At 34.0% G+C, this 18,669-nt stretch overlaps 2 protein-coding genes and 1 pseudogene across 2 annotated transcripts; all 3 read right to left on the bottom strand.

The window, feature by feature from the left end:
* Positions 1–882: 882 nt before the first annotated feature.
* On the bottom strand, positions 883–11,144 carry LOC120148444 (annotated as a pseudogene).
* Positions 10,000–11,295, bottom strand: LOC120148445 (WRKY transcription factor 28-like). The gene is made up of 3 exons (XM_039161564.1): positions 10,856–11,295; positions 10,626–10,769; positions 10,000–10,331 (listed from the first exon to the last, which is right to left on the bottom strand). The coding sequence occupies exons 1-3, from the start codon at positions 11,278–11,280 to the stop codon at positions 10,094–10,096; spliced, it is 807 nt and encodes a 268-aa protein (XP_039017495.1). The 5' UTR covers positions 11,281–11,295; the 3' UTR covers positions 10,000–10,093.
* Positions 11,296–15,344: 4,049 nt separating this feature from the next.
* Positions 15,345–16,665, bottom strand: LOC120148441. Its single transcript, XM_039161561.1, has 3 exons — positions 15,818–16,665; positions 15,488–15,700; positions 15,345–15,393 (listed from the first exon to the last, which is right to left on the bottom strand). The coding sequence occupies exons 1-3, from the start codon at positions 16,663–16,665 to the stop codon at positions 15,345–15,347; spliced, it is 1,110 nt and encodes a 369-aa protein (XP_039017492.1).
* Between the last annotated feature and the right edge of the window lie 2,004 nt (positions 16,666–18,669).

The raw sequence follows: 18,669 nt of genomic DNA, 5'->3' as shown, positions 1-18,669 counted from the left end.
CATTGGATGAGTGAAAATAGACGACTGAGATTAATTCATTTTCTTCGATGTATATATTCTTATTTTCTATTGTTAATCTCAACAGTTTATTTCCACTCATTAAACTACCATAAATTTTTATAAGACTAAAAAGTGAATAAAATTATTGACTTAAAATTTAAAAAATAAAAGTTTATATTGAATCTAAACAAAAATAAGTATCTACGATAGATATAATGCTTTTGGGAAGTAGAAAATAGTTTAATTTCATGGACATAATAAATTTGAAAAACATTAGGGAGTCTAATTCTTCACAAAGATAAATAATGAAAAAAAAAAGTTCATTGATAATCAGCATCATGTGTATAATATTACTTCATGCATCCAAGATTAGATAAGGGTTAGATCAAATTGACAATCATGGTTGATTAGTATCTTTTAAGGGGTTCGTAAAAAAGATGGAGAACTTGTTTATCGAAATAAAAAAATGTTTTTTTATTGAATTTGAGTATTTAATCGAACTTTAGATTTTGTCTCAAATTTATTACAGTTTTAAATTTTGTGCTAATGTAGAAAACTTGTTCGTCGAAATGAAGAATTTATATATTTTATTGAGTTTGAGTGTTTTATCGAATTTGAGATTTGTATCAAATTTCTTATAACCCCATACTATCAAAAGAACGATATAACCCTCATTTTTTGGTTAATTATTGGTTTGCCCCTTGTATGTTTAACTTTTATCATTTTCCTTTTGAAATAAAACGGAGATTTTAAAGATGCTAAAAGAAGGTAGGCAAGCAAACTATAACTGCACTTTGGGCACACAAAAATCACATCTCATTGATTTGCAACAAGTTTATAACAAAGAAAACTTCAAACACAAAACACCCCCATTCTCTAAAGCTCACTTTCCGGGGACAAAGTTTGTGGCGTAGGCCCAGGCATTGTTGTTAACTGGGTCAGCAAGGTGGTCAGCCAAGTTCTCCAATGGTCCCTTTCCGGTGACGATGGCTTGGACGAAGAATCCAAACATTGAGAACATAGCCAATCGGCCGTTCTTGATCTCCTTCACCTTGAGCTCGGCGAATGCCTCTGGGTCATCGGCCAGACCCAATGGGTCGAAGCTGCCGCCTGGGTACAATGGGTCAGTTACCTCACCCAAAGGCCCACCTGCAATAGGTAACCCTCGACGGCTCCCATCAAGATAACTTGGCAAGCCCAGATGGCCAAGATGCTTTGAGCGTGGATCAAGCTTGGGTTACCCAAGTAGTCAAGTCCACCTTCGCTGAAGATCTGAGATCCGGCCTTGAACCACACGGCCTCACCGAACTTGACTCCATTCCTAGCTAGAAGCTCGGGGAAAACACACCCAAGAGCTCCCAACATAGCCCACCTGCAGTGGATGACTTCCAGCTCACGGTTCTTGGCAAAGGTCTCTGGGTCAGCGGAGAGACCAGCGGTGTCCCAACCGTAGTCACCGGGGAATTCTCCGGTCAAGTAAGATGGAGGCTCACCGGAGAGTGGACCCAAGTACAAAACTCTGTCCGGACCGTACCATGGGCTACCGGAGGCTGCAGGTTTGGGCTTGGTGGCGGTCTTCCTCATTGAAACACGGCCATTGCCCTGGATTTCAGGGGCGGAAGGGGAGAGATTGACAGCCTTTCCGGCGAAGGATGGGGAAGAGAGAGCCATGGTTGCAGCTGCCATTCTAAAACCTTGATGTTTTTTCCGGTAATGGGGGTTTATTGGTTTAAGTTTTGAGAGTGGTGGAATAGGCAGAGGTTTATGTAGGAAGAAGTGAGTGCTTCCTCAATCCTTATCCATGCAGAGTATCTATAGCTCTCATTTCATTAGAGGCTCAAGATTTCCATATTTTCTTTGCATCTCCACTTGGCACTCTTTAGATCCACAAAACACTTAGAGGCATCCATCTTTTTTATCTACTCAGATAATTTTGGTGAAGCTCTCAAACAATTTTGTAAGTGTTATTTGTTGCTCCAATGAGAAAAAGCCACTTGTGATACTCGGATATCTATCCCCTTGGGACACACTATTTTATACTTTTATATCTAAGATTGAGGACCACTTGCCTTTGCAATGAAATCAGCTGAATTCTAACATCTTCCTCGCCCTTGACACTATAAAAAACTTCACTATGTTTAACACATTTACTGCTAGATGCAACTAATGTAATGGTAGAGTCACAAATTCAACTGGTCTATCCAATTCTCTACCACAAATGTGAAGATGGTACATTCAAAAACATCATACAGCAGCCGATGGAGATAACAAAACATTGAAACACAATGACAAAATTAATCTTCGACGTTAGTATAAATAATCACTTTGATCCTTATTTTTTGAACATTTTAGCTTCTAATATTTTAATTTTTTTGTCAAAACACCTCATATCGGAAGAGAATCGTTAGTTGACTAACAGTTACTAACGATTAATATATGATGATGACATAATATTTTCACTTTTGTTAAATTAATGATGTGATACATATCGCATCGTTATTATAGGTAACATTAAGGATGGGTCGGGAATCGGGACCCGAACCTGACGGGTTCCGACCTGATCGGGTCTGATTTTTTTAAAATAAATCGAGGTCGGTCGGATTTTTTAGAGAATAGGTTTGGGTCGATTCGGGTTCGAGTTTAGAGTGAAAAAATCTGACCCAACCCGAAAATAATATAAAAATACCTTATATATTTAGGGATAATTGTAAGAATAGCCCTCTTTATATTATTTTTTTCAATTAAGTCCCTATTTATTAAATAAAATTAATATTTTTATATTTTTTTGGTCGGGTCGGGTTGGTGTAAGTTTTATCTCAAAAGTCGGATCAAGTAGAAGTTGGATAGAATTACTCTAAACTCGGATCGGGTCGAGTTTCAGGTGGAGATATAAATTCTCGGGTCGGGTCGAGTCCGATTGGCCGAAAATCCGACCCAACCCATGCCCATCCCTAAGTAACAGGATAAATTGCAGAGATATTGTGATTCAACTTTTTTTTTCCTTCAAAATATTGCATACATGTTTTTATTTTCCAAAATAATGTGAAAGTTACATTAAAAACAAAGACAGATTGATTGGAAAAAGTGACCAAATAAGGCACGCGGGAATGTTTAATTCCCAAACTAATGCACTCATCCTATTAATTCTCCATCTAGTGTATTTTCTACGGTACCTCCTAAAGTCTCCTGGATATCTCGGCGTCTTCAGGCTAAAATTTTGCTCCATGGGATTACCCGGTGTCTTTAGTTTTTGCTCCATAGGATTACCCAGCGTCTTTAGTTAAATTCTTTGTGATTACTGCGCATTTTTGGAGATTTTACCAAAAAATTACCTTTTCCTTAAATATTTACGTGTCAGACACCCTTTGAGATAATATTTCTTAAATATCACCCGACAATCCTCTTATCTTTGATTCAGAAGTTCGTTCGATCTTTCGTTGTAAGGTAATTTTTTAATATATAATTTTTTTATAATTATATATGATTATTTGAAAAAATATTATAGTAATTATTTTCAATTAATTTTTGTGGTTGTAAAATTAGAAAGCGGGAGCATACGTCAAAATATTTTTACCGATACGGTAATAATATAAAATTATATTATTTAAATTATTTACGTTTATGTGTAAGAATGAAGCGAGTTTCAGCTATTGTTTATTATGATTGAGAAATTCAGGAAGATGAAACCGGCGTTATTTTCATATCAAATCATTATGTTAAAATATCCTTCAAGAGAAACATTACTCTTGAGGAGGTGATAATGAAGATTTCAAGGAAGGTTCATGTTAAAAGTACTAGAAGAATGACGTCGCTTCAGTACAGATTTTAACATAATAATTTAAGGAAAAAATAAAATACTAAAAAAATTAAATAATACAAAGGATGTTAGATCGAGAATATTATTTCAAAGGGTGTCTGACATGTAAATATTTAAAGAAAATGTGATTTTTCAGAAAAATCTCCAAAAATCACAATAATCAGGAAAAACATTAACTAAAGACACCTGGTAATCCATGGAGCAAAATTTTAGCTCTGAATACGCCAAGAAATCCTAAACACTTTAGGAGATACTATAAAAAATACACTAGATAAGAAATTAATCGGATGAGTACATTAGTTTCGGAATTAAACATTCTCACTGTCTTATTTTGGCACTTTTGCTCTGTTCATGCATCATATTTTGAATTAAAAAAATTGAAGACGGAATCTTGCATGGAGTCTACACTGTTCACTATATTTTTTGAATTAAAAAAATAAAGACGAGATACTTGCATGGCGTCTTCATTGTGCATCATTTTCTTAATTAAAAAATTGAAGACAACATACTTTCATGATTATTCACTGTTCATCATTTGAAAAATAAAATTCTTCACGTGCGTGAACAATAATTTGAGTAGGGGGCTGGCGAGAAGGCAGTGGTAAATTGTAGAAGGTCAGTTTGCATCTTGATGTTACAATTGCATGCACAATCACATGATTTTGGGCAGCAATAATATTGCAATTATTGGGGCAACATTTTGCCAATTATTGGTACCTAATAAGGTGATTTGACCCAAAAATCACCCTGACACAAAATAATTAATTATCAGGTACCATTTAATCAAATGTTATCTATTTAACATATTTTCTAACAAGGTGCGGATGATTTTACAGGGTTTTGTCTAAGCTGGCATCATATCATGAAAGGCGTAGATGGTCATCCGAACTTTATCCGAGCTAGCACCTCGTAAAGACACACACTGATCACCATCTGTGCTTTAGCATTTTAAAAGAATATGCTTTAAAAAATAAAACTATAGGGACTAATATCATAATTTAATAAATATTAGTTTCATGAGTTGAAGATTTTAATGAGGCTAGTTTATATAGACATATTGGAGTGTTTAAGTTATATTTCTTGACAATGTGAGATATTGGGCTTAGCTTAAGGGTAATGTTAAAGATTTTGTAATAACTTCAAATTTACTCTTGTGATAACAAATTTACTCTTGTGATAACAAGTGTTTACGCTTGTTACGACCTTGCTTTTAGTGGTAAGTAATAACTAAAAATCCTTGTAATCTGTGTATGAAAAAGAGAGAAGAAGCTAGAGAATGGGCCACTAAGAGAGATAAAATTGTACTAGTTATGTGGAATGATTATATAAAAAAGAATATTTAATTTTATTTAGAACTTTTTGTTGAGTATTTCTATTTTACTTATGTTGAATATTGTTTTTTTGTTTGTTAGACATTGAAATTGATATTGTTTTAAGTTTGTTGGACATTGAAATTATATTTGTTGGATGTTGAAATTATTAATTTTAAGTTTGCTAGATATTGAAATTATTATGGTTTAAGTTTTTGTTGATATTATAATTTGTATATTTTAAGACGATTACAGAAATTGTTATGGTATTTAAGTTTTTCCAGTTAGGTTTGATATTGAAAATTGTTATGGAATTTAAGTTTTGTATTTTTTAGTTTGTTATAAATTAATGTTTTTTGGATATATTAATTGTTATTGTATTAAATTTTTAAATATCTAATTACTTTCTTTTTATATAATTATTAATATAACAATGAGTACATAACAATTTTTTAGGTGGACAAAACCAATGGAACGTCATTTTCTCAAAATACTTGCAGAGGAGGCGCAAAAAGGTAATAAACCATCTAATACATTCAAATCAATTTCTATAAAACGCGTTGCTACAACTATTTTAAAAAAATTCCAAATCCAATTGGAAACTAAACACATGGAAAATCATTTAAGGACTGTAAAAAATACATGGAAAATAATATGTACAATTTGTGAAGAAAGTGGATTAGGGTGAGACGATAACATGAAAATTATAATCCGTGACGAAGTGACATATGATGCTATAATGACGGTAAACTTTATATACTCTTATTTTAACATATGAAAGTTACATTTTATTTGTTATTCTATTTGTGTATAATATTTAACATGTACATCCAAAATTTGGACAATTTTTGAACAAAAAAAATGATTCTTATGATGAGATGACCCTTGTTGTTGGTTAAGATATGACGACATAAAGTTTTGCTATAATTTTTGTCGATATAGACTTGGATGATGTTAATGAAGGTTTGATGTCGTTAAATTTCGACACTTAAGACTTCGATGTGGAGAAAACAAAATTATCTTGATCTGGTACATCAAAACGTAAAAGGAAGAATATCCAATAAAGTGTCGAGGATGATTATATTCAATTTGCAGGTGAAAAACTTGGAACACTAAAAATATTTACAGAGGATAAGACCACATATCTTTATGAAGAAGTTATGTCAATGGATAAAGAAGGATTTGATTACGACTTTCTTTGTGAGGTGTTCGATTTTTTAGTCAAAAATAAGCCAAGGCCAAAGCTTTCTTGGCTAAAAGAACAAAACATAGGAAAAATTGGCTTCAAAAGTTTAAGATGTGAACTTTTAATATGGTGTAATATTATTTAGGCTTAAATATACAAAATGTACCTAATCTATGTCCGCTTTTCTAGTTTAGTGTCTAACATTTATTTCATTCCAATTTGGTACATAACGTTTCATTCCAATTTTGTGCATAACGTTTCATTCCGTGACTCAAAATGGGTTCAGCCGTGACGTACCGTTAAGTTTGGCAGTTAACCCATTAAAAATGCCTCATGGAATATATTTTTAATATTAAAAAATGGTTTATGAAAATAAGAAATTATTTTGTTCCAGTTTGGTGCCTAACGTTTATTTCGTTTCAGTTTGATGTCTAACTTTTTTTTCCCTCTCTTCCCCTTCTCCACCCTTTTTCTGAAATTAAATTCAAGAACCCACTCTTCTTCTTCTTCTTCCTTTGTTCCATTCCACACTCAAGAACCCACCCGTTTTGGGGGACTCTTACCTTGTTCTTTCTTTTTGGAACTGGTGTTTTTGTTTCTGGGTATTATCCCTTATTTCCATTTCTTTTTCATTTGTTTGTTAATTTCATTGGTGGGATTCTAAGGGTTGATAATAAGTGGATGAATTAATTATGTGAGATATGGGATGAGTTTGAAATAGTTGTAAATGGCAAGATTGAAGATTATCAACTTATTTTTCTTTGGTTTCATTTCCTTATTTCTCTGCAACAATATTAAAAAATATGTCGAGAATTAACTTGAGATTAACTTCTTTTTTGGACGATGAAAACGAAAAAAATCTGAGTCTTCAGCTGTTAATAACTTTGTTGGCAAAAATCCAAACGACGAAGAAGAAGAAATTCAACAGAAATCGTGCATGGTTTTGAGTGTGGAGTGGAAAAAAAGAGAAGAGGAAGAATAGTGTGTTCTTGAATTCAATTTAGGGTTCTTGAATTCAATTTCAAAAAATGGGTGGAGAAGGGGAAGAGAGGGAAAGAAACATTTGGCACAAAACTGGAACGAAATAAATGTTAGGCACCAAATCGGAACGAAATAATTTATTACTTTTAGAAATCATTTTTTAATATTAAAAAATATGTCATGTGATATTTTTAATAGGTTAACAGTTAAACTTAACGGTCTATCACGGTGGACCCATTTTGAGTCACGGAATGGAACATTAGGCACCAAATTAAAACGAAATAAACGTTAGACACTAAATTGAAAAAAAAAATAGGTTGGGCACCTTTTGTATATTCAAGCCTATTATTTATGACTTAGATAATATTTTAGTTTTAATGTGTTGTAGTACTAATTATAGACTTCAACAATACTGTCGGTTTAATGTGTTGTAGTACTAATTATGACTTAGACAATATCTTTGTATTATTATGGTTGGATAATATTATTGTTTTAATGTAATATAGTATTAATTATACACTTTGACAATATTATTATTTCAATGTGATGTATTATTATTGTTTTAATATGGTGTACTATTAATTATATACTTTGATAATATATTTACAAATTTAATTTTATAACATATAAAATTTAATTGTTATGGTATTTGGCGTACTTATAGAAATAAAAATGCTTTAAATTCAATTTTTTATAAAATATAATTTTATAACAATAAAATTAACTTAATAAAATTAAAAGATAAAGAATAAAAAATATAAAATATGTATGCTTGTTCATTAAAAACAGATTCATAAAAATGTTTTCAAGAAAATTAACGAAAAAGTGGAAAACATTTTACAATACAACATCCAAACAATGACAAACATTTTATGAAAAATATTTTTCATAAATGTAATTCATTTTTTGGAAATTGTTATCAGTGAAGCAAACTAACCCTTACTTTTTATCATTTACCTTCATAAATTATAAATAAAAAAATAAATTTATATAAAATAATTACATTTGTCATTACATTGTCCCAATTTAATCGTCCAATCGGATGGTGACACATGCCATTACACTTGGCACCAGTGACACATGACACCATATGATTTGAGGGTTAAGTTTATTTTAATTTATTAAAAACATTACTAAATTGATAGAATATATAAGTAATATTGATCAAATATGTAATTATATCAAATATTTTAACTGCACATAAGCTTCTCCGTTAAATATTAACAGCAAGTGGCTTAATTGAATGCGTTTAAATAGTTGAGTGATTTGATTGACAAAATTTAAAAAAATGATAGTAAAATTGAAAAGAGGCAATAGTTAGGTGGTCACTGTTATAGTTTACCCTTTGTTTTAAATAATTTACTTTTAAATTTTTAACTAGTTTATAATTACACGTTGAGCCCTTTAAAATTTTAATTTTTGTAAATTAGATTAACAATGTTCTTAGTTAGTGATGCTCGCCAAGCGTAGCAAACTAATGAACATTAAAGATCTATAACCATTTTAGTTTTACGTTTCTTTGATTAACCATTTTAATTTTTTTAAATATTATAATTTTTAATATTTTAATTTTAATTAAAATTATTTTTAGATAAAAATTATTAACTAATGAACTATTAATACGCCATCAAAGCTTGTTATTAACATGATATTTTTTACATATACTTAATTAATAACGTGGTATATTATTATATATCATAAAAAAACAACATGACATATTATATATCAATAATTAAATATGTATTCTAATATTACATCAACATTTTTTTAATAAAAGGAATCAATTTGACTAAAAATGAAACAGTTAGAATATTTTTAAAAATAAAATTAAAATAATTGTTCTATCGAATGTTAAAGATATATTTTAACATTATATTTTTTAAGAATATATAAAATTTAATTTGTTAATAAATATATAAAATATATCAAAACAAATTTATTTTTTTCCTTCTTGTTTGAGATTGAAAATGATGGGCAGGCGCATTAGCTTGATCCAATTTGACAGTCCATTAATCCTCCTCCTGCATCTAAATCTTCACAGTAATCCAAGTAAAAGGAAAAGGAATTAAATATTTTAAATTAGGTGGGGCTGAAGGAGGAGCTGGATCATATTATTACCATTGTGATTTATATGTTTTGTATTTTTTACACCCTTGAATTTGGTGATCTCAACACGAAACCTATCTCCAATAATTTCGTCCAAGACTTGACAGAAAACGTGGCTACAACGTCTCTCAAGTCAAATTTAACAATATCATAAATTATATGCACTTGCATTAAATTCTGCATCGATAATTCCGTCAACGATAATGATAAAGAAACATGCATATAAAAATGCAGCTTTAATAATCCAGTATTACACGTCTGCATATCCTCTTAAAACCAGGCTTCTTGTTCTTCAAAAACCAACCATACCCCTATCTTATGTGAAAGACTCAACCAAGTTTCAAGTGGGAAAAAAAGAAAGAAAAAATCCCACTCCCATCTAGTCCTTGGTGTTAGGCCCCCTTCCAGACCAGTATTTGAAGAATAATTCTTAGGCTACAGAAAGAAGTTAGATGAAGCTAGTAATAAAATTAACCAAATCACATATATATTTACGTGTTTCTATATACACATACAGTAAACTGTAAAAGGTGTAGAAGTAAGAGAGTTGGAGACTCATGGTTCATGTTTAAGGAACCTGGAAGGAACCATGTCTTGAAGAAGTCCAAACTCCGTAGCCTGGTGATGGAGGTACTGCTGAAAAGGGCTAACGCTTTGTGCAAACATTGAATCAGCAGTGGCTTGGTTATTCATCTAGTGGTGATAATTAGGCATCTGCATGAGCAATTCGTGTGGGAAGTTTGGTCCTCCCAGTGGCGATTGGGTTAACATGGAAGGTGGAAATAGCCCAGCCACGCTTCCTCTCAGTGTCGTAGGAAGTGGGTGGTTGTGTTGGCCTTCGTATGTTGTGATAACAATCGAGGGATCCTGGAATGACCTCTCAACTCTCTTCTTCACCGTACACTTTTGTGTAGTGCACCTGTAGTAGCTTCTGCATTGATTAAAAAAAAAACCCAGAAAAATTGTGCCTTAGGTAATGATAAAGAATCTGCACAACAAGCTTGTCTTTGTTTCCTTAGAAAGGCTATAACCAAACAAAAAGGAAAAGAAAAGTTAACTTTTAGTAACTTGAAAAGACAAATACGGAAACCCTCAAGTTATTGCGTGCATGTTAAGTTTCGTATTGACTCTTCTCGTTGTAATCAAAAGAAGGTGGCGGTGTAATGCAAAGATCGTGGTTTCAGATATGGTTTTGCAGGTAATTAAGAAAACGAAAGAACCAAACCTTGGATATGAGCTGTGCTTCACAGCCTTTTGTCCATATTTTCTCCATCTATACCCGTCTTCAAGATGATCAACTTCACTTTTAGTCATGAAAGCAAATCGTGGTTCCCTTTGCTTTTTCTCTCCTTTCGTTTTCGCTTTGTTCCTGTTAGATACAACCTAACAGTTATACTTACTAGATTTGTTATCGATATTATGAAAATGAAGCCAGAAAAAACTTGGTTAATTTACCCTTTCTTTGAGCTTTCACCTCCATCTTCTGATCCTTTTGGCTGCACAACTTTCTTACTCTTGCCTGAATCTTCTTCACAACCAGCCTCGCTGGATGAAGAAGAAATTGAAGAATTAGGAGTCCCCATAACTTCAGCGGCACCGCCTCCTAAATCCTCAGCACCGACCAGCTGCTTCGTCGTCCGGTTGCTTCCTTCGACCGAAGAAAACACTTCCGATGATGACGGCGACAGACCAAAAGCCATTTCAAGTGAACCGTAGTCCATGGAAGTAGTGTGTAAACAATCAGTGAAGCTCATGATTGAAGGCTCAACAGAGGATGACGAAACCCTATAGATGCTATCAGTTTCATCCCCAAAACTTTGCTGATCGTGATCATTCTTGAATGCACTCGCGTGGTAGTACAAGTCCCTAAAATCCGACATGGAGAAATTGTGAACACGAAATACAAATGAACAACGAGGGGAAAGACAAAGGTTAGGCCTCAAATATTAGGTTGTGGTTTGGTCCTACATATCTTTATGTTGTTTGAATTATATATATAATATTTATATGGAAAAAAAGTCGGGATGAAAAGATAGAAAGATAAAGATAGAGAAACCACTTTGTAAAGAAAGGTTGGACAAAACATCCTCCAATGGGAAGAGCAAAGGGTGGCTTCCAGTATGGAAACATTTCCAGCCATACTTATTAATGTATATTTTAGATATACATTAACATCATTAATGTATTTTTTATATTTTAAACATACATTTATTTATTAGTTTTTAAATTTCTTTCATTAAGCATAAAATTAAACTAGATACTTTCTTGTAATAAATTTCTAATTTGAGACGGATACAGTAATAAAAGAAATCTTGAAGTCTCCAATTGGGAAACACTCTAAAAGATAAGAGAAAGAAGCCGGCAAGGAGAAGTCAGCGAAGAATAACAAAACGGCTTACAATCGAAAGGGTGCCTCTTCAGGGACGATGATAAAAGAGAAAAATGGAACGGTCAAACATTCAAACTTAATTAGATCTTTTGGAATATTAGGCATACACGTGGCATTATTGGCACCGGCGTGACCGTAGCCAAAACCCACATCCGGCACGTGAGAGAGACCTTTTGCCGCTTCTGCCTATGCCTACCCTATCTAGGGGTGTGCAAATCCGGGTACCCGGATTTTCTGGGTCGACGATTTCTCGGCCCGTGTCCCGACCCGGATGTTACGAGTTCCCGGTAATCGGGTACTCGGATTTTGCGGGTATCCGGTAATCGGGTACCCGATACCCGGTTTTTAATTTTTTATTTTCAAATTATTAATTTTAAAAAATATATACACAAATTTAAATGTTCGAAACTTCGAATTACATACTCTAATATCCGAACATAAAATTTAAAAGTTCGAAATACAAAATATAATAATCATAATATAAATAATTCATTATATTTTATATAATTATATATATAAAAAAAACTAACCGGGTACCCGAAAAAACTAGATTTTGTGATTCGGGCCCGACCCGGGAAATGTCGGGCCGGGTACCCGACCCGGCCGAGTAATTTTTTTTAGAGAATTACCCGGTTTTTTAGATCCGGGTCGACGGGTCGGCGGGTCGGGTCAACTGGGTCGGGTAATTTTGCACACCCCTAACCCTATCGTCATCCACACCTTCTCTGTTTCCCTTTTTACCCTTTCCTTTCCGTTTTGGCCAACGCCTACCCCCGATTCTCCCACGTTTTCATCTACACTGTCTCGTGAACCCCATACAATTTGTCTCAACAAAACATTATGCCCACGTTAGACTGTATTTCTCCAATAATTTGAAATATATTTAAATATAAAAATTTGAGTTATATTTTTATTAATTTATTAATATTTTTTAATAACTATACATTTCTATCATAGAATATATTTTTCAGTTCAAATACATAATATTATAATCTAAATAAAGGGTTATAAGTTTCATCAAAGAAAGTGACAGATGCAAATCATAATGAGAATACAACAACAACAAAATTCTATTTCCAATATACAATGGGATAGGGGGAGGTAGGGTAGCAGGCTGCCCCCAATGTCAGGTTGAGAGCAGCTTCCGTGGAAGACTTCCGGCAGTCAGAAAATTAAAAATAAAGATAAAATATAATACATGTATAAATAAATCAATAAATACATAGTTGAATAGTCTTCATATGCACGTCTGTAATGGGAAGTAAACCCTGCACATAAATCTCTGTCTAAAAATCTCTGTATATAGACAGAAACGTAAGTCCTGGCTAAATTTAAAAAGAGGAAACATGAAGAGAATGATACACGGAATTCAGCGATAACAAGCTACAAGAAGGAATAAAGTCTAAATGGGTTAGAACCTAAACTAAGGCAACACTACTCCGCTAAGTTCTAATCCTTCATAAAATCCAATGAAAGAAACGTTTAAAAAGTAACATGGAAATTACTAGACAATTTAAGAAGACAAAGAACACCCTATGGTTGTACTACTCGGCTACCCTAGTTTAGTCTCCATACTTTCCTATCAGAGGTCATCTCCTCGGTAAGGGCCAAATCCTTCAAATCAGATCTCAAGCAATCTACCCACTTCCTCCTTGGTCGTCCTCTCCTTCTGACACCGTCGACTGTAATCGACTCTACCTTCATGACCGCATTCGACGATTTTCGCCTAAGGACATGCCCAAACCAGCGTAGCCTTCTCTCCCTCAATTTTTCGAATACAGGTACCACCCCCAAGGACATCCTAATTGTAGAGTTTGGTGTCATGTCCCACATAGTCCTACCATATGCCCATCGAAGCATTCTCATTTCTGCGGCATCCATGCTCCTTACATGATCCTTCTTGATTGCCCAACATTCTAATCCATACAGCAACGTTGGTCTTATTGCCATTCTATAAAATTTTCCCTTAAGTTTTAGAGGCACCTTCTTGTCATACAAAACTCCAGTAGCAACCCTCCACTTTAGTCATCCCGCATTTATACAATGTGTTACGTCGTCATCTACACCCCCATCTTTATGTTTCATAGACCCTAGGTACTTGAAACAATCTTTTGAAGGGAGAACGTGTCATTCGATGCATACTTCTACATCTTCATCGTTTTGGAATTCAAAATTTTTATACTAATTGTTTATTTTACTATTGGTTTCCACCTTATATGGAAATTTTCAAAATTATTATACATATGTACATTCTAAAAAATATTTCTAGACCCGTTACTGTCAAAGAATATGTAAAGTGATTAAAATAATTATCTCTTTAAAATTTTTAAATTATGATATATTTTAAATATTTTTATTAATTATATATTTTTATCTTCCTGTAATTTTAAAATTTATTCTTTTCTACAGATTTTAAAATTTACTTTCTTAACATAAAATCGTATTATCTCTAATTTCATTTATTTGTTATTCTTGCCGTCCTTTGAAATGAAATAGAGTAGATGATGAAGAGTGAGGAATTACTGTTGTTTGTTGTTTATGGAAGATAGTATTAATGAAGAGTTGTTGCGGAATTTGCCTTTCAAACCGGCCAATTCATGCATTTTCCAGTCCCTACCAACAAATACGACAAGTATTTCACTGGTAAACATCCCATTGATAGGAATATAAAAAATTGACCCGACTTGTAAAATTGATTAAAACCGATTTGAGTTAAAATTGTTTATGACCCGAGATCGTGGTGATCCGAAATCGATTTAAGTCCGAACTGGTGTTGAATTGAATCCTAGTCTGACCTGGAAATTTACGACCTACACCCGGAACTGAGAACAACCAGAACCCGAATTGAACATGATAATGTGATAACCGAACCCAACCTGCACCCGACCTGATATGAAATTGAACCTGAGATTAACCCGATAAATAACTGATATTACTCGACCTGTTATTAACCTGATTTGTAATAAACCTGATCTGTAATTTACTCAACCTGTAAATGATTTGATCTATTATTAAATTGAACTGATATTTACTTCACTTATAAATTATAATTGATGAAGTTGTGAGATTTTGAATTTATAAATATGATAATTAATATGATTACTTTTTAAAAGTTAAAACAAATTGTTAGTTATGATATTTTTTTACAATTAAATAAACTATAATAATTAATATGATTATTCTTTACAAATTAATATAAATTTTTAGTTATGATAATTAAATTAATAAATTTATTTTCTATATTAATTATAATCATTCTATTATAAATCTTAATTATAATTAGTAAATTAATTTCATTAAATAATTTATTTATTTAACATGATTTTATTAGATTTGGATAATTCAATTTCATTACTTAAGAAGTAAAAAAAACCTGCTACAAAATACAGAGTCAATAAACAACTCTTTGGCAAAGCTAAGAAAGCACACTAAGCTAATCCAACTAACATAAACACAGAACAATGAGACAGGTCCTACTCAGGCAATACCCCACTTTACACACAGGGCAATGTTGGACGAGTCTGCTCTGTTGAAAGATTTATCTTTCAGCCGGATTCAGATGGTCTCCTTAATATCTCCCATCACTTCTTCCTTTGATCTTGCTCTGCTCCCAAACAATCTTCCATTTCTTTACTTCCATATGACATAAACGTGACCAGTCCAAACAAGTTTAAGAATTCTCACAATGAGAGACTTACCCTTGATAGCAGAGAAGCCAAAGCCAGTTCACCATCCCAGCTGCTAGTTCCACGAGAGATGCAACACAGTTCAAGAATGGAGCCCATAGCTCCTTAGCAAATCGACATTCAAAGAACAAGTGATCTCTTGTCTCTGTCTCATTGCCACATAGTAAGCATTTATCAGTTTCAATGGCTAGGCCCATTCCCAAGAGCCTAACCCGAGTAAGCAACCTGTTTAGTATGGCCATACAAACAATAATACTATGTTTGGGGATACGTCCAGAGAACCAGACCAAATGGTGCTAAGGAACCTTGGGGGCAGGGGTGCGCAATTCTTCCCATATATACCTCGTACTATGATCACAGACCTGACCCGAAAAGAGGTGAGCAACATCAGGCCTAATTTTCAGCAAATATTTGAAGCTCCAGCTTGCATTCTTAAGGATTTCCATTTGCCAAAAATCAGCATTCCTAATAACATAGGAGTGCATCCAAGCCACGCAAAGGGAGCCTTTATTAGCCAAAAGCTTCCTGATTAGTTGAACAATGCAAGACTTGTTCCACCCTCCTACATCTTTTATCCCCAATCTACCTTCAGATTTCAGTAGGAAAACAATCTTCCAACTAACTCTTGCACCTTTAGCATGAGCATCAGACCCTTTCCAAAAGAATCGAGAATACAACTGCTCAACTTTCCTAATAATTTCTTTAGGCAATATGAGTTGCTTGTACCAGTAACTCGAGATGCTGAGTAAAACAGAACGAACGAACTGCAGCATTCCAGCAAAGCTAAGGTGCTTGTTGGCCCATAAACTTAGCTTTGTCCTAAGTTTATCTATGAGACTTTGGTAGTCTTTCACAGCCAACTTACTGGTAACCAGTGAGACTCCTAAATATCTAACTGGGAGGCAGCCCAATTTGAAACCAGTAATTTCCTTGATGGTGTTGATCTGCTCATCAGGAATACCAGCTGCATACATCTCACACTTGCTAGCATTCAGCTTCAACCTTGACATGAAGTAGAATTGATCTAGCACAGTCTGCACTCCCATGACAGAGTCAATAGAACCCTTGCAGAAAATGAGTAGGTCATCCGCAAAACAAAGGTGGGTGAGTCCAATCCTCTTGCATTTAGGGTGATAGCTAAAGACTCTTTTTGTGGAAGCCACATTTAGGAGGTTAGACAGAACATTCATTGCTAGAAAAAAATGTAGGGTGATAGGGGATCACCCTGCCTCACTCCTCTAGCACCTTTGAAGTATCCAACAAGACTGTCATTGAAGACAATAGAGTGTCTTGGATTTGCAAAACAGGGCCCATGTCCAGCCTATGAACTTCTCAGGCAGCCCAAGGGCATGCAAAATCACATCAATAAACCCCCAGTTTAAGGAATCAAAAGCCTTCTGCAAGTCTATTTTAAGGGCACATCTAGGGGAGATATTTCTCTTAGAGTAACCCCTAACAATTTCCTGAACAAGTAGGGTATTATCCACTATGCTTCTCCCTTTTACAAATGCAGTTTGGTTCATAGATATCATATCAGGGAAAATAGAAGAGAGACAGTCCACTAAAATTTTAGTGACAGTTTTGTATATAATAATGCAACAAGAAATGGGTCTAAAATCCTTCACTAGGCTATGATTGGGCACTTTAGGGACAAGTACTACAACTGTTGCATTAAATGAAAAAAGCATAAATGAATGATCAAAACAGTACCTGACTGCTGCTAGGAAATCCTCTCCAACAATAGACCATGTCCTCTTGAAAAAGAAAACATTATAGCCATCTGGGCCAGGGGACTTGTTATTCCCTTGTCTCCACAAGGCTTTCTTGATCTCAGCTTCAGAAACAACCTTGCATAAGCTATCTGCTGCATCTCTAGACAAGGAGAAACCAAGTAAATCCTTGATATCCCTGATATTACTACCTTTTACCTCAGGTTCAGCCACCCCAAGTTGATTCACAAAGAATCTAATCACTTCATTAGACATGTCTTCGAAAGTATCAAGTCTGGCACCACTTTGGTTGTATAGAACTCTGATTGTATTGCTTTTCCTTTTAGTAGAAACCACGGAGTGGAAAAAATGGGTACCTTATCTCCTTCTCTAATCCAATCCATTTTTTCTTTTTGCTTGTAAAATAACATCTCAACCTCCTCAAAGGCCTTTAACTCCTTTTCAACTTCCAATTCAACATTAATGTTTCTTCCAACAGTGGTAGGATCAAGAATGGCAAGTTGTAGATTCTTTAATTTCCCCTTTTTCTCCCTTACTTGCCCTGATATGTCACTATAATGGTTCCTGTTAAGTTCTTTAAGACATATTTTCAACCTTTTGAGCTTGGTAAGATTCCTTAATAATGAACATAAAATCAGGGCGCATAGCCCAGAAATTAAAAAACTTGAATGGCTTGGTGGCATGAGCTTCCTTATGTAGCCATACTAGTGCTGAGCAGTGATCAGAGTCACCAGGTGCCTGAAACTCAACATCAGAAGCAGGAAATGCTTCAATCCAATTTGGATTGACTATAACTCAATTCAGCTTGCGTGCTAAGTAAGTGTCATGTTGTTTATTTGTCCATGTAAACAATGGACCTGTGTAAGAGTGGTCAAACAACCCCAAATCCTCCACACAACTCTGAAATTCAGTCATATCAGCTAAGGTACCAGTTAATTTGAGCAGAACTTTCCTCAACATTTAGGATGACATTAAAGTCACCACCAATTAACCAAGCCTTATTTTTCACAGAAACTTCCACAGAGCTAAGTTGAGTCCAAAAGTGTCTACAGATAAAGTTATCGTTCGAACCATACACAACAGTGATAAAGAATTCAATACCCTTAAAACAACCCTTAAGAATAATGATTTCATCAAATGTAGAGCTAATAAAGCAAATCACATTGTTTTGCCAAAGGACCCATATGTGGCCATTTTCAGCATGACTGTAGTTACAACAATACTGTCAGTCACTAAATTTCTTAGACAGTATAGCAATGGAGTTATTCTCTTTCACTCTAGTTTCCAGGAGGCAAAGGATGCTAATCTGAGTCTTAACAACCCAATTTATAAAGGGGATTATTAAATCCCCTGATGTTCCAAAAATAGATTAGCATAATACATTTGTTGAGGAAGAAACACCCCTCTTTCCTCAAGTTTTTTTGACTCTATCCACGTGCTCTTTCTTTTTCAGTTTCAACTCTT

This window comes from Hibiscus syriacus, unplaced genomic scaffold (genome assembly GCF_006381635.1).
Source record: "Hibiscus syriacus cultivar Baekdansim isolate YM2019G1 unplaced genomic scaffold, ASM638163v2 tig00110957_pilon, whole genome shotgun sequence".
Taxonomy (NCBI): domain Eukaryota; kingdom Viridiplantae; phylum Streptophyta; class Magnoliopsida; order Malvales; family Malvaceae; genus Hibiscus; species Hibiscus syriacus.
This window is presented reverse-complemented; position numbering and strand designations above follow the sequence as displayed.